The 16,483-nt window shown below is 43.7% G+C and overlaps 1 protein-coding gene across 4 annotated transcripts in view; it reads right to left on the bottom strand.

Moving 5' to 3' along the window:
- Positions 1-2,246: 2,246 nt before the first annotated feature.
- The window catches only part of LOC107271733 (dipeptidase 1), a 21,853-nt gene continuing 7,616 nt past the window's right edge, over positions 2,247-16,483 (bottom strand). The window contains exons 4-11 of one of the 4 annotated variants that reach the window (XM_025088907.1): positions 15,608-15,758; positions 14,430-14,499; positions 10,356-10,532; positions 10,188-10,272; positions 9,663-9,738; positions 5,513-5,648; positions 5,239-5,392; positions 2,247-3,217 (exon numbers count right to left, since the gene is read on the bottom strand). In XM_025088907.1, coding sequence (XP_024944675.1) covers positions 3,162-3,217; positions 5,239-5,392; positions 5,513-5,648; positions 9,663-9,738; positions 10,188-10,272; positions 10,356-10,532; positions 14,430-14,499; positions 15,608-15,758 — 905 coding nt within the window. In that variant the 3' untranslated portion in view covers positions 2,247-3,161. Of the gene's footprint in view, positions 3,218-5,238; positions 5,393-5,512; positions 5,649-8,660; positions 8,733-8,975; positions 9,613-9,662; positions 9,739-10,187; positions 10,273-10,355; positions 10,533-14,429; positions 14,500-15,607; positions 15,759-16,483 lie in introns of those variants that run through there. The other 3 variants (XM_025088908.1, XM_015748080.2, XM_025088910.1) reach the window with 3 other exon arrangements.

The following is a 16,483-nucleotide window of genomic DNA, read 5'->3' as shown; positions in this document are numbered from 1 at the left end:
ACGGGCCATAGCCCAAGAAACGTTTTATCGCCATAAACGTCCCGCCGAGTGTTATAAAAGTAGCAAACTGAAGAATATTGCGTGAAGCTACGTTGTTACCTTCGTTCGTCTCTTGCGCGTCCAATAACAATTCGCTATTTTCTGACTCGCAAAGCCTCCTATGAAAGTTTAATTCATTTTTGCTCACAGACATTGCATTCGTACCGGCTATAAGTAGATATTACGTATAGGCTTTTGCCGTCTCTTAGGAAAAGTACGGTCTAACGTAGGTATATGATTAATGGATGGATTGGACGGGTGGATGGCTAGGTAGATTGATCATGGCCACCGGATCGTTTTGTATGGCAGGCTCTCCTGCGTTGGTTCAAATAAAATCAAGCTTATTTCTATACGTATTTTTCTACCTCTGATTAATTTTTTATATTCGATTAGACGTCAAGAATTATTGATAAGCACGCGAAAATACATTGTAGTGACTGAAAAGAAACGTGGATTTGAGTCACGAGGTGCTTCACGAGGAAAATAATTTACTCTGTTTAGTGGTACAATATTGTCAACGTGTAATGAAGGTTTATAGGTTATGTTCTGCCTCATGTATGTATCTGAGCTGTAATCGACCTCGGCAGGCGTGGCAAGAAGGAAGTTGAGATATTGCTCGGAGTTTACGATTGCCTTAATCATAAAGCCTATCCCCTGCGCCCAAAACAGTGGGTTACAGAGTACGGGTCGCTGTTCGGGAGGCTACGGTAGGCAAGATATTTTGTTAAGGCCACTTGCGGAAGCCGATCATAACTGTAGTCGTAAGGTTTGGCGGTATTAGAGCAGAGTTACGGTTCCCCAAAGCAAATTTCGAGTAAACGCTGTATTAATTTACACTGTGCACGCCATGAGCTCTTTTAGTTACATTCCCGGTGACGGTGGCGCCAGTGTACGCTTGATATTTATGTAACTTAGGGAATACATATTAAGTCAAAAATAGATCATAGGCATTTAGAATCAAGTTGAAATTACATATCGAGCCTCAGTCTCTGTATAACATTAATTTTTCTGAAAATTCATAATTACTACCGTCTGGCAGTTCTAATTGTGATTTGTGATTAGGATGATAACTTTTAAGTTATTATTTGCCCGGGTTCTGCTGTCTCATCTTTCTTAATTTTATTCAAAGTTCATATTAACGGTTAAATTTATGGAGAAACTTTTACCAACTTACTTGATACCTATAGAGTTGTTGGGTTGGCAGCTTTAAGCTTCGGGTATACCAGATTAAGAAAGAATGGTCGAGAGATGGATTATTACACTAATGGCGTCTTAGTTTGTGTTGGGTCAAGGAAGTCAACGAGTTCACGAGTCTCGCTGAAGATACGAGCGAATGGAAGAGTAAGATGAATCTCTAGAGTTTTCTAAGAACGAGAGGCTCCAGTTTAATTTTCCTTCGGCTGCGTTGGCTATAGGAAAAACCTTGATAAGTCACATGAAAGAAGGTAATCAGCCATGTTGCATAGGCGTACGAACAAATTAAATGCGTTATAAGCAGAAGTGCCGCAACCGCGTATCCAAAGTTTTAACGAGCTCATTAGGATTTATTTGGGCAGCAACGAATTAGCAAATGGCGAGAAACTAATTACTAGTAGAAAGGTGGGTGGACGACCGAGGGGGTTCAAAAAATGTCGAACTTTTATTTTATAACGTAAAAGAAAATTTAAATATTTCACCCATTAATCAAAACTGACCGACAGTCCACTACAGTAAATCCTGACTGACCATACATTGTAAACGAACCCTTCCACTAAAGTCGACACTCGGAAACTCCATTACAGCAGCTAATCGGCTGTCTCAAATGATTTAATAAATTATTTCAGTTACTCTTGGGAGTCCTTCGCTAGTTGCATTATATATTTAAGATTCTCATAACGACAGTGTCTTCGACTTTTGGGATTTGCCTTTTCCTTGTCTGCCCACATGATTCAACAATCAGTCAGTCGCCTCTCTCATTGGTCGGTTAGCTGGTTTATTGGTTTGCCAGTTCAGTGGAGCAGTTCGATATAGCCAAACGTTCACAGCCTCCCGATGCGCTTGATTGCTGGAATTCACTTGGGGAATTTACAATGACGGCTGCAGTTTATTACTCGTCCATTGAAAACGAGCGTCGCATTCGGATTTTCATAGACGCGCGTAGGCGTCACCCTGAAAACAAACGAGGCCTTGGAACATGGATAAGACAAATGACGAGTACAACAATCAAAAATCCGAAAACGTATCTTGTATTTCTCACAATACTCTAATAACAAGTATCGAGCGTGACAATCGAAATTCGATTAATCGTACCTCAGTTGCACTTGCGAAAATTTGTCCCTCGGCCAAAACGCAGGAAAAGAGAACAATCGTTATATGCCCCGCAACGCAAAGGACCAAGGATATAAATTATCATCGTTCGACGATGACTAGTCGTGCACGATGAACAATGAGTAATGGTTCGTATGTTGTTTTTTTATCTTATCACTCTTTCTTAAATCTATGTCTATACTGTATCCTAGACTCTCTCCAAGACACACGCTACAATCGCTACACACTCAGTCAAGATGATCGGCGACTCGACGAGCGATCCAACCGACTGTTTTCTGTTTAAACAAAAGTGGATCCTTTGATACTTCTTCCAGAGTGGGAGACTCTGGGGAGAAAATGTCTCGTCTCTCAGGTACCTTTGTACGAATGGCACGTTACCACTTATACGTGAGTCTTGCGCATGCGCACGATATATGCAAACACTCTCGTCCAATCACGCACTCGCATACGCACTTAGAAAACCAGTTAGGTATCCTCGCTCGAACAAATTCCGAATTATTGACTAGATTGTTTGGTTCCGATTTCACGAGTACAGGTGAAAGTACAAATGAAATGTGAAAAAGAAATATTGCTAATTGTTATTTAAATGTACACGTTGGGTCTTGGTCATTTGAAATTGGACATTTCGCATTTGGAATACTGCTAATCGTGAGGCGACGGCAGGAAGGAAGGAAGGAAGGAAGGAATATTAAATGGATAGATAGACAGTCAGATAGGTGGATTAGATAGAGAAACAGGAATTGGATGAAATTTAAGGCGTGGAATCGACGCGCTTGATATTGTAGCGGCAATAATCACGGCCGATGATGTCTTCCTTAGGGATTTCCTCTTCTAAAGGTTCCATCCCTTCCTCGGTCATACGATCCCTTACCTGCGGAAAGAAAGAGGAATGGTTTTGCATATCGAAGGAGAAAGCTCGTACAAAATATATATAAATATCCTTCGTTCCACGAGGTATCTGCTTCCCATACTTTGGCACGTAGAAACATCAAGAGGCAATAACATTAAGAGTGTATGAAATTATTTTTTTTGAAATAACGAAAAAACGTATTTTCGAACGTCTTAGAAAAAATTAATTCAATAAAAAAAAATGTTATCGATACATCCATTTGGATGAGCAAGCCTGTCGGCATAACGTGTACTGAAGATATTATCAAGATACACCTTGAAGGTTTGATGCTCGAGGATCGCTTTTGGCAAGGGTGTCCTGTATATTTTATACAGTCGCCATATTAAATGCAAGTTCGAAGTTTTTTGGATATGTCAGAGGCGGGTTAAAAATGTGCGACCCTCTTTTTCTCAGGGCTATATGGGTACCATCAATTTTCGGAAAGCCCATTAAGCTCCAGTTGGCTTGAACCGAGATATGTGGAGGGGGGGAGGCTTCAATACCTAAAGCACCTGACGGACGTTCTCACGGTTTTTTCTCTACGCGAAGGTAACGCCGGGACCACAGCGACAGGAGCCACCATCGACAAACATGGCGGCCGAATTAACGAAATTTGTATGATTGTTTTTGTCCGCGGGCGTTTGAAGTGTCGGTAAAAAAAGAGAGCCATAGCCAGTAGAGTGAATTGTGCCACTTTAAAGAAAGTGACGCTCGCAACAGCGGGAGAACACATGACAAAGGGACAAACTGTGTTAGCGAAATAAAATATCGAATTGGACTGGCCTAAATTTCATTGGGGTCTGTGTGCCGCACAAAGCTCGGTTTTGAGGTTGGGCTTTCCAATTAAACGGGTAGAGTGCGCTGCCGTCGCTTCGCATATGAAACCCGTCGGGAGGAAATGAGCTGGCGAGCCGTGGACATATATAGAGTGGATTCGAGCTAACTCTAATCAAATCTCTGCTAGCATTGTCAGCACCGCGACGCTATAACCGAACGCGAATAGCGGCGTCGCTTCAGCCGAACGTTAATGATCACGTCGCCGAGAAGTTTCGTTAAATATTTGGATAACGCCCTCCCGCGATTGCATAACCTCAAAATCATTAATATCGTACTCTTTGCTTGGTCGTCACCCTCCTGGCATTCTTAGTCTTGGCTCTCAAAGTGACGGATCAGACAGTTGACGCCCGAGAGTTCTCGAGGTGCAGCTACTTTACCTACAACGGGAAACACTGAGAGTAAAGTGACTGCAGGTGATATACGTCCAAAAGGCACTTTACATATCACTTACAAATCGTTTGGTTTGTCACTTTTCGTGATTTCCAGCAGAGGAACGTAAAATGAATTTTTCGTTTTACTTAGCTTCTTTCTTTTTCTTCTAGAAACTGCGACGTTTCCACGTCTAATATCAGCCTTACGAAGTTCCCTTCGACTTTTACTGGCACGTCATGGTGTAACAGTGTTCCGTCGAGAGCAAGGACTTTTTCCACTAGCTTGTCGAGCAGCAAAATGAGATCCGGGAAAAGAAGATGGAGAACCCAGAGAAGTTTATACGTGCCTCCCCAGACGATTCACGGCTCAACGAAAACGTTATAATAAGGTCACTCGTGTGCTAGATCTGCGAATAGGACTCTGGAGGCTGCCTTATACGAATCCTGGAGGGAAGTTTGCTGGTCGAGAATTCGTTATACTTCCTGGGGGCACCTCCGAGGTAAATGGATCACTGGACAAAGCAGTATAACCAGGAACATACGGTATAGCTCGCACGCGTTTCATCCAAGAGTATGGCAAGGACCCGAGGTAGTAGCTACATATACGTGGAGTACCAAAAGCACGAGAGCACGAACGCGAGAATGTGCATTCGATGTGAATTCAATGTGGATTTGAAGCATATATATCTATAAGCATACAAAGTGAAAGAGAGAGAGAGAGAGAGAGAGAGATAGAGGGTCCAGTCAGGATGAAGAGAGATTCTCAATTGGTAGGTAGGTAGGTAGTAGCTGTACCAACAGCAGCAGCTGTGTCTGGGATTGGCAGGACTCCAACCGAACAAAAATTGCAGGGATCCAACCCAGATACATGATTTGTGTGCTTTATTAAATCCGATATCGTCCATAGTTGGTTAACCTGGCAGCATGGTGGCCAAGGTATTGGATATTCCTGGAGAGCCATTCAAAATAAATTTTGATTGTGTTGTACCGTGGTAGAAGGACAAAAAAAAAGGTGCAAGAAAAAAACTTAAATTGATTCCTGATACGTAACAGGTTCCACTTCACTCACCTCTTCAACGGCCTTGAAGACTCGTATGAGGTTCAGTCCTGCCAACTTCCGGATGTCCTTCTCCGACCAACCCCTCGCCAGCAATTCGGCAAACAACTCGGGATACTTGCTCACGTCCTCCAGTCCTGCAGGAGTTCTGTAACATGGAAGACGAGACTTTTGGGTTAACTCAACTTTCCAGCAATGTCTACACCTGCGTTACTGTCCTCTTTCCCTCTAACTGAACTTATATCATCCTGGTGGGGTCCTTCGTTCTCCATCACTTGCACACTTTTACGTCCGTCCATCGTTTCCCACTCTACCCGGCGAAGCGACTACGGAGTATAAATTCCTCGTGTATTATTATACTTTCAAATGCGAGGCCGAAGAGGAAGAAGGGAGACCAGGCACACAGATGCAAATACGGGACCAGCAGCCACCACCAGCCGCTATATATCCATATAGCTAGCGTGCCCTCTTTGAATCGCGTCCCAAACGATTTCCAATCGGGGTCGCAGATAACGTCCTTTGTCTCTCTCTCTCTCTCTCTCTCTCTCTCTCTCTCTCTCTCTCTGCAGTCCCCCTCGTCCCATAACCTCTCTTCCACTCTAGTCGGCAGAATTGTTCGCCGATAAATCTGTCACAGAAGTTCTGTCCACGTGGATGTTATTAGACGGAGGCAAGAAACTGGAGGACTCGGCACTCTGAATTTCTTTCTGGGGCCAGCATAGATAGAGGGGCGACGAAGGTTGAAACGTCCTGGAGAGGTCAATGACCTTTGACGTGGTTCAAAGAAATTTATTAACGTAATAATGGTATATGCCTCGGCCACGCTCGATCCGCGCGTTCGGTAACGAATAGTATAAAGTTATCCCGTTACCCCTGACCGCACTACCCTTCTTCCGTTCCATGGTCTCGGACTGCTCGGCTTCGAGTAATTGAGGAAGAGGTTGGAGCAGCGTAGGGTTAACGGCTTGAAGTCATCAGCCCTGCACGGCCCCTTCGGCCCTAATTGATCCGATATATCGTGAATCCTGAGGATCCGCGTCGGGCACTCCAGTTAAACCTTTCATTATACTACGTAGGGACGAGATCTGCGATCGAACTTGGTAATTAAATGAACTAGAGGGTTGCCGGGGGTTCGGGGCTTTTAAAGTTCACTGTGTCCCAATCCCTTGTCAAACGAACTTTTACCGTTTTTCAGTAAGGACAGTCTCGTATCCTCTATAGCGGGAAGAACCAAGATAGCCGGACAGATGGCGCCATCGTCGTTCTCGTCTTATCCACGAGCGCGGTGCATCTCGGGAAAATCGTTGAAACTACCTATTCCGATCGTAGTTACATTTAACTATTAGACGCAGCAAAGTGGGTCATGTGAAAATAGGCAAGAGTCGAGCTGGAGTAAGGCCAGTTAGAAAGTAGAATCGCGTACACGGCCAATAAGCTTTTACGCGAGATTAAAATTCATACGAACGTACGGTAAGGGCAGCCATTACGTGGCTAAATGTACCACTGACGGCTCACTTACGGTAAGCGCAGTCGGCATGCCTGCCACGCTCTGAAACTTTAATGTAATAATTACCATTAATTGCGTCGACGCTACCGACCTCGACTTCGGTCCTGGACTCTACATTCTTACAAGTCATTTCGCCTTAGGAGGGTAGGTAAAAGCCTCTTGGAAAATGTGCGCCAGTCAGACGTCACTGCGGACCGAAAATCCTTCTTTCTTCAGCCTCCGACCCCCCTGGCCCCCACTCATACTAGATTTCTATTTCTCTCGACTCCAGACCTTTGTTCTCGCAATATCTGGGCCTTGTTCTTCTCATTCTTATCTTCCGGCTAGACGTCGACCTGGCGTCGTTCGTACGTCGAGGATAAGACGTCGGATTGGGAGCAGAGTCCTCTTCTTGATTTGTAGCGAAGACAAAGAGAAGGTTAGGGTTCGTTTACTCGTTGGAAACGATAACAATAAGTGTGTTTTCAATCCAGAGGAAGTTGGACGTGAAAGAGTAGGCTGGACGAGGAGGAAGGAGGTGTGGGGCGTGGATGTTGAAAATCAAAAAAAGTAAAACAACACGTGGATACGTCGCCGCTTCCGCTTGAATCCTAGCTGGGAATAAGAAATGATACACGGAAATCTCAAGCTCGAAGTGAAATTTAATCTAGCCTGCGAGATTAGTTTCTCCTTCTACCCAAGAGATCTCCGAGTCTCGATAGAGTTTTCAAGTTTCTTGGCGGTCGGGCGGTATGTCTTTTTTATTATTATTTTTTACATAGAGGGCGACCATAATAATTCCCGCCTGTGCCTGGAAGGCTTTTGCTTTGTTCTGCGTGTGGAGTCTCGCGTGTCCTCGGTTGTCACAGCCCTCCGTCTCTTTCTTCTATGTCACTCGCTCGTGTGCCGTCGCATCTGCTCTTCCGGTTTCGAATGACCTCGCAACCCTCGGTTTTCACCTGTCTCCATCCTCCTTACTCTCATTTGGATTTTATCAAGTTTTCCTAATTTCTTCTTTTTTTCCTTTCTCCTTCCGTTCTCGTACTCTTCGTTCGAGCCTAATTATCTGAGTTTAACTGTTCTGTCGAGTCTGTCTGTCTTTCTCTCTCTCACTCTGTCTCTCAGTCGTTCTCTCTGGCACCCATTTTACATTCACTCTCTTCAACTCTCGACCGACACTTTTTTCACACTATTCAAGAGCTCTTCAACTTTTTTTCACGGTTTATTTTTTTAATAGGTAGTACCGCGAATCATGTTGGCAGTATACACGATGGTGTGGACTGAGTACGACGGCAGAACATACCGACGAAGCGACACTGTTCAAGGGATGGTGGGGTCAAAGGGTAAAAAGGAATGGTGGAACGATGGGAGGTCGTGAGGATGGAAGGGTGACGGTGGCTGACGGAGGTTTGTTTATTTAATACCTCGGGAGAGAGGGCCACCACCCCTCTTACGCCCTGGCGAGAAAGCTTCATGTTTGCACGCGCATAAAAACGAATTGTTTCCCTCAGACAAATAAAATGGCTTTTAGTGAAAAATGATACAATTTTGTTTGGTACCAACCGAGTGTAGACCGTGACACTTTGGAACCAGCTGTTATCGAGACGCGGTATTACCCGAAGGGGTAGAACCGTGCGCCCCTTTAAGCAGAGATTTGGTTGTTGAAGTTCGTACCTGACAGTTGGCAATTGGCAGCTGGTAGGACAGTTATTAAACGACTCTTTCAATTTCACCGGTAGCCGTTCCCTATTGACGTGAAAAAGAAATTATTTTATTCACTTGGACCCTCGGATTTTCACGATTTTATCGATTACCCGCATAAAATGTCCCTTCGGTTTTTTTCTCTTTCTTTTGCTTTCTTTTTTTTTTCCTTATCTTCCATCCAAACTTTCAAAGCTTGACTGACAATGCGGGAAAAGGAAAGTATTTTCAAATCAGAATTCGTTTCGAAACCCCTGCCCTCCCACCCGTGGTCGATCGTATCCCCTGTGCCATTCGAACGTGCTTTCGATTCAAGCACGCACTCTTCCAAGCAGACATAAATACGAAAATCGTAGGAAATTCATTGAGTTTCCGGTCACGTGAGATTGGGGGCCATAGTAAAACGGTAGAGACCGAAGGTAAAGGAGATAGTAAAAAGGAAAGAGGAAAACAAGCAAACCGCAACGTCCATTGTGTTATATATAATACAGGGTGTATGTCTTTAGTGCAATCAAGAGTTCTCTCGGATATAAAAGATAAATAAGAATTGGAATTGAGTAATGAGATAACAAAGGAAAAAAATGCCAATCTGCACTAAAGTTACAACCGCTTGACAAACAGTGACGAAACGTAACTACCAATCTTTTTTTTCAGTTTTAATTTATCTCTTAAGCTCGTTTGCCTATTTTGGATCATTTACCCATTTGCTCTTTGAGTTATTTAGCAGAGGTTTGGGTTTGCTGATTTTCTGATCGATTGGTCCTTCCGGGGTGGGGGCACTCTCTCTCTCTCTCTCTCTCTCTCTCTCTCTCTCTCGAGGAATTTCAGACCCGTAGCTCTTAATTTATTGCCTCTGTAGATTCTGCCGCCTGATAACACTGCTCCGGGGTCTTCGTGCACATTCACTGCGGCTCACTGCGGCCTACTATTATACGAGGGATCAGCAAAGTCAAATGAGCAAACAAAATTACTTACAAATTGATTCCATCGTAGCCAGCTCCGATTCCGACGTGATCCACTCCAGCTATTTTTCGTATATGGTTGATATGCGCTGTGAATCAAAGAGAGAGAAAAAAGAAATTAACAATAATTGGACACTCATTGAAATCTGCTGTTTGAGTATTCCAGCCAGTTTTCCTTCCTTTCCAATAGAGAAATATTGTCCTCCGACAGGGCAGGTCAGCCAACGGGAACTCCAATCGATATTTCCCTAGTGCAACGATTGCCGGATATCGTCCACGCGTTTACTACTTCTCCCCTTCCGTCGCCTCCCTTCCGTCCTCATCATAACCATCGTAACGGATCGTAATATCAGGAAGCTCACGCACCACCTATTTGCAAATCAATCACTACGGCAATCTTGGTAATCGATGTACGAGCGGATAATTTTGAATTTCGAAGGAAAGTTAAAAAATTGAAATTTCTCATTGAAATCTTTGTCATTTCTTCGAAGCTAAATGACTAATCCCACAGACTGAAGTTCAGAAGAATCCGGCTCACCGGCGACATCCTGTAGGGTCGATTTTTCTCCACAGCTGATGAAGTGTGGATAGAAAGAGACCATGACTATTCCTCCAGTCTGCGCCTGAGAATGAAGAAGCAAAGAAATATTAGGACTAAAAATCATTTGTTTTCTTAAATTATAAAATCATCACTAAATCCACTTACAAGGAGTCGTAGCGCATGGTCAGGCACATTGCGCGAGGAATTGCACAAAGCGTGAGCGCTACTGTGGCTGAAGATGACAGGCGCCCTGGAAGCTTCCATCGCGTCCAGCATCGTTGGCACCGAGACATGCGAGAGATCCACCATCATGCCCAATCTATTCATCTCCAATACGATATTCTGCAAGATAAATATTTAAGTCACGAAGTGATCACAAAGTGGAATTAAAAGAAACGAGGTCAGTCCGAGCAGGATCGCAATATACTAATTATAACAATTTAAATAATTAACATCATTAGACGCAGACGAACTCGTACGATTTAGACACATGTCTCAGGCACAGCTCAGACCGCAGAGCCCAGACTTGGAATATCGGACCCACGTTACCCCAGTGACACTTATTGCTCAAGCTGTCTTGTTAGTTTCCCCGACACGGAGCAGCCAGCAGAGCGGTTATACCGGTGTCTCAGACTTCCGGGACTAACCTAACCTAACCATTGCATCCTCAACAGTACCCAAAAGATCCTTAGGACTCCGTTTGGATCCTTGCGCACCCTGAATATTATAGCGATTATAGTATTACACGAACGCTATGTAAACCAGCTCCATCTACCTTAGTTACCCTTGGTCCAGGTTGATGCTGTGCTCAAAGTGGCCCGTGTATCCTCGGAGAAATTAATTTTCAAGAGTCTAACAAGCCTCTTCCAGTTTAAACTTGAACCCTCTGAAGTAGTTCAGTATCGTTGATCCAATTCTCAGTTTCTTTGAATTTATACACTCTGTACTACAGTATCCCTATCTTATCTTCGGTCCACTAGTATCTTCTCTTAGAGTGAGTCTGGCTGTGAACTCTGGTCCGAGGTCATCCGACTGACTAGTCCTGTCCGCCCCTCTTCCGAAATGGCGCCTCTGGCTGCAGGCTCTCGAAACAAGTTTAGTTTCAAAACTACTTCCCTTTCTACCTAATTAGAGGAAAGTTCGGAGAAAGGGCCGCCAGGTGGTTTCAAAGGGGATTCCCGCCACTTCCGGTCAACGTGCACACGCTCTCATTTTTTCTTTTTTCTTTCTTTTTTTCTTTTATCTCCTTTTATGTCTTCGCGGCTATGTTCGGCAAGGCTTTCAATAAGAGGGGAGAAGACTTCCTGGTACTGGGAAATCTCGTGCCTCGTTGCTGCTCGCTAAAAGCTGCCAAAGTAATTAGCCAAAACTAGCGGACTGACTGAGTACGCTTTTAGCGCAGGTCGCTAATCCGCGGATAGCGGAGTACTTCCGTGAGAGCAAAAGGGAAGCTCGTACGTGGCAGCGGCTGCCGTTGCAAATCTGAAAGTCATGGAACCGCGAAATCGAAAAATCAAGATGATACCAGCGGACTGGTTTGAATCTGGACAAAATTGCCACGCGCAAATAGTACAGGAGCCTTATCAAAGCCTCAATCTCTAACGTTATCGGATAGATTGTAAAATAATACGACTATCCATACGAATCTCCAATAACCTATAACCTACGATACTGCAACGCATAAACGTCCCGGATGCTTCGACAAGCTTTCACGTTAACGAGATTATTTATCATCTATCCTGCTGGAATAAATGCCAGAGAGAAATGTCCGATAATACAAAATAAAAAAAAAGAAACTCGTTCATCGTCAAAAGTCCGGGAAGAAATTACAACCAAGCATTCACTGAATATTCTTTCGAATAATTTTCATACCTTTACTTTTTCCCCTTTTACAGGTATTCACTTTTATTGCCTGTCATTAAAAAAAAAAAAAAAAAAACCCTAACGACTTATCACGACGATAAAAAAAATTGTACTCTATTTTTATTTGAAATCTAGTAAGGCCAACCTAACCTACAAATTCACATATGTGATAAGTACTCACGAGGACTAAGGGATGACATTCATGAGATGACAGGGACGCCTGCATAAACTACAAGATCCATATGTACAGCATATAGAATAAAAAAGACAGACACCCCCATATGGAGCTATGGCGGACAATGATATTTTCGGATATATATATATAGTAGGTCAGTGGGTCCACAGAAAAGAAATAGACAGTCTATTAAATATCTGGAAAAGGGGTAAATTCGCGTTTCGTAATACCCATGAGCGACGCGGCGTGAAACACAAAGTGAATGGACGTGCTTGTTGGGAAGCTTTCAAGGAAAGTTTCGAGGAGAATTTCCGGTTGGTACCCACCAAATTCTTAAATATATATATATATATATTGAATACAATAAAATTTAACGTATTACGTAAGGTTAGCCCAGATCTAGTTTAACTCCCTATAATAATCTCGAGTACGAAATTTCTTTTTAATGAAAAAAAATGTGCCAGATGTAAGATTCCGTAAATGGCAGCGGATGGAAGTGAAACGTGAAGAAAATTTATGGAGCAAATGCTGATAGGAAAATTAAAGTGTAAGATGGGTAACAGTGGCACTGAGGTACTCGGGTGTACTGCCATAGTAAGACAGTAGGGGAGGTAACTATAATAGAATAATAGTAGAACAGTAGAATGGATGGGTATAAGTAGAAGGAAGGAAATTCTCTATGGTGTAGTCTAATTAAATGAGAACTCGATTGCCTGACTTTGTTCCGTATTTCATTAGAAACTCAGTGTTATTAGTGAGTGTAAGTATCGCCTATGCGAGTAGCGAGGATAATTGATTAAACAATAATTAATTACAAGGCGTAACGTAGTAACGTAATAATAATTTAAGTCGAGAATATTAAACGAAAGAGTTTGGAAATCTATGGAATACGTAATACGAACGTTGGGAATACCATCCCTTCGTTCTGCGTTAAGAGAGGAAGCGGTCACGTCGAGCTGTACATATTGGAAATATCGGAAAACTGTGAAATGGAATTCTCTTAGGCATTCCTCCCGGCGGCAACGCGTCGATACCATCTGCAGAACGTAAACATGCTTCTACCGATAAGTTAAGCGGTGTTTAGTCTTTGAGATTAGTGGACCCGAATCCAAGGATATTCGTTTCTCTTATCAGCTACCGATCCGAATGAGATCTTACGCCTTGCCTTATCGCGCCATTAGGGATATTCGCCACAGACGCTCAAATTCACGCGAGTCCGTTTTAAGGACCTCGAGAGGCATTAAGGGACGCCATGAAAATAACTACCAGTAGGAAAGGACAAGTAGACTTGGTTGTAATGAGATAAAATGAAAAATGGATATTGCAAAGGGCCAGACGCAGAGGCCATTGTTTGAAATTACTTTTTTTCAGGTTGTTCTAGAACAAATTTCGAACACACGGCGATGTGGTTTTTCATAGTTTCGTTCGCCCTTCGAGCTTGCAGGCCGCTCGGAACGTAGTACGTGAATTTGCTGCAGTATCGTATCGCTTCGATTAATCGCCAGGAGCGATATATCATGTTTCCGAATGGACGTAAAAGAAACAAAAATTGAACTTGAAATTGAGATAGCGTGATATCAACGAATTGGTATAGATCGACCTGTACAGGTTTCATAAGGGCAGATACATCCTGTCAGATAAAGAAGGTCATCCTTCGTAGATATCCCGTATTCCGGGGAAGTAGGCAAAATGGGGCCAACTGTCTGACCCGTCGACCAAAAACTAACTAAATTCGATCCGACGTGCAAACACGCCCTAAAGGACTAGGGAATAGAGTGCTTGCTGTGCTGTCTGTGCTTCCTCTATCCGCTCACGCGTAACGGACAATCTCTTTGCTCTCTGCCTCGACGAATGATCCATTGCTCCTTTCCTGGGCTGTCACAAGCGACCTAACAAAAACGTCCTTCCGCCCTATACGTGCTCGGCCCCCGGCTCGGCAGCAGTAGGTCGAACGCTGTCTAAATAGGTAACCCCGTCCACTGGCCAATCTGATTCGCATTTGTGTCCGGCAATCAGTGGGTCCCAGGAACTTGGAATCTTTTTTGGCCCGGATCGAGATAACGTGACAGACAGACTGACGGAGTTCGACCTGCGTCCAAGGATCGACTAAAAGAATGAGATCAAACAAAAAGTGACTAATGGCTAATGAAATTGTGAAATGATTAAACTTTTTAAAATGATCACCTCAGCGGTGGACTCACCTTGCCGAAGTTAGAGAGGCCGCCTATGTGAGGCACTTGACCAGGTTCATCCGCTGTGCTGCAGTCTGCCCTACCGAACCAACACGTAAGTAACTCTATAGCGAGAATCCTCAGTATTATTGCACCCTCTCTTTTAGCTCTATCAGCGGCTCTAGCCGTTGCTGCAACGTTGCGGCCTCGCGGCCCTCTAATGGCAGGGTATGGTCAAGCAGTTACGATTATGGTAACGGAAATGGCAATGAAACTGCAACGAAGCGGCGGCCGCAGCCGTGTAACGATAACGATAACGGCAATAACGTTATTTAGGTGAGTACCAAGTGCTGACAGAGCGAAGTGCTCTATAAATTGTAGCTATCATGAAGTATTTCCACTTTTGTTATTGGCAGTGATCAATGATCATTGCGATACGCCATTGTTATGACTCTGAACGACCAAGACATCCGTCTTGGATGATCATCTTCGTCTGTCTCTTATCGCCTAGTCTGTTTGATAGTCACTCTGGAAAGTGGATGTCACATCCTGAATAGTCCCAGGGTCGCACACTGATCCTTGGAATATTGGAATCCATAAGTTAACAAACTTTGAGTAGTATCCATGTTGAACTGTGTGTTCTTCTCGACCTGTCGACATAACCTTCGCCACTCATTCTCAATTCTCCTCCAGCACCAGCAGGGGCTGCTCCTCCTATGGGAGTTCAACGACTCGACCTCGCTCGATACCTTTTGTATTCGCGTCATTCGTTTAAAGTTTTAAGGGTCGTTGCGGCGCTGGTTTACAATTGTAAATTAATTATTTCAATCATTACAGCAAAGCCACAGATCCTTTTCATCATTTATATAATTCATCGATAGCAATCGCAGGATCGATCCTTGGTCGTCAGTAAAAATTTCATAGATCAGCCCTGGAGGGCGAACCCTTCGACCGTCCTGGATACCCACCTGACGATAGCAGGGATAAAGGGATAAAGGGATGAAAGGATAAAGGAAGGATAAGGCTACGTAAGAAACGATTAGTCTGGATGCCGATCAGAAAAGTATTCCGGCAATTAAATAAACAATAATCTAAAGGAAACTACTGCACGACGGTTACGCCTTGCCTTTGGCTTTGTAGTCCTGCCAGAAATGCTTGGAGGGGCTGGATTACTTGGATTAGCTGGATCAGTTGGATTAGATACTCACCAAGGCGTGTTACATGTGTGCGTCAGAGTGAGATATCTCGCTCCCAATTCGTAAAGCATCCTCAGGACAGCCAGACTCGCACCTACGGCGTGTCCTCCTTCTACGCCTATCAGACTGGCTAGTCTACCGTCCTTATGTGCACGTTCAATGCCTGCAACAAGATTACGAAAAGAAATTAATATTTAACGTTTCAGTGTGTATATTGATTATACGAAGTTTCATGACCTTTGAACTGGACTGTATGAATTTATCAAATGCTCCCTTGGCTGGCTTATGTACCCAATCATTTACCGTGAACTGCTTTAATTTTTCCAATAATCGACCTATCGATAGCTATCGGTATTAACGCTAATAGCTTCAACGCTTGAAAATGGCGAGAGACCTCTCACACGTTTCATTCTCGTAGCACGTGCTCGTCGATGGAGTTTACCCACATTTTTTTTTTTTTTTTTTGTGAACTGTAGTACCTGAAGTGCCTGCAGGAGTTGTATCTTTTTATTTCTCCTTTTTTTCTATTGCTCTCTTTACCATCCTCTTATCCATTTTTCTTTGCACTACAGAATGCTTTGAGGCAAATACGTTCCACGGCTCCGTTCCCTGACCATTCCATCTTGCGCTCTCTTGATGCTGCATTAAATCAGACATTGCAAATCGTTCCAGACTCGTACTAACATAACCTATATAACAGACCCTTGGATTTTTATCAAGTAAACACTTCATCGTCTTCGACGAACGATTCGTCGTTTCCGGACTTGAAGTGCACTTTAAATTTTTTAAAGGAATCTCCCCGCCGGTCCTTTCTGGTAGCTGATGAGGAGCCGGTAGAATCTTGGCTGAAGGAGTAAAGGAGTAAAGAGAGAATCGAGTAGCTGCACC

The sequence above is a fragment of the Cephus cinctus genome, unplaced genomic scaffold (genome assembly GCF_000341935.2).
Source record: "Cephus cinctus unplaced genomic scaffold, Ccin1 Ccin1_scaffold1034, whole genome shotgun sequence".
NCBI classification, from domain to species: Eukaryota; Metazoa; Arthropoda; class Insecta; order Hymenoptera; family Cephidae; genus Cephus; species Cephus cinctus.
The sequence above is the reverse complement of the archived record's forward strand: the minus strand, read 5'-3'. Positions and strand labels throughout refer to the sequence as shown.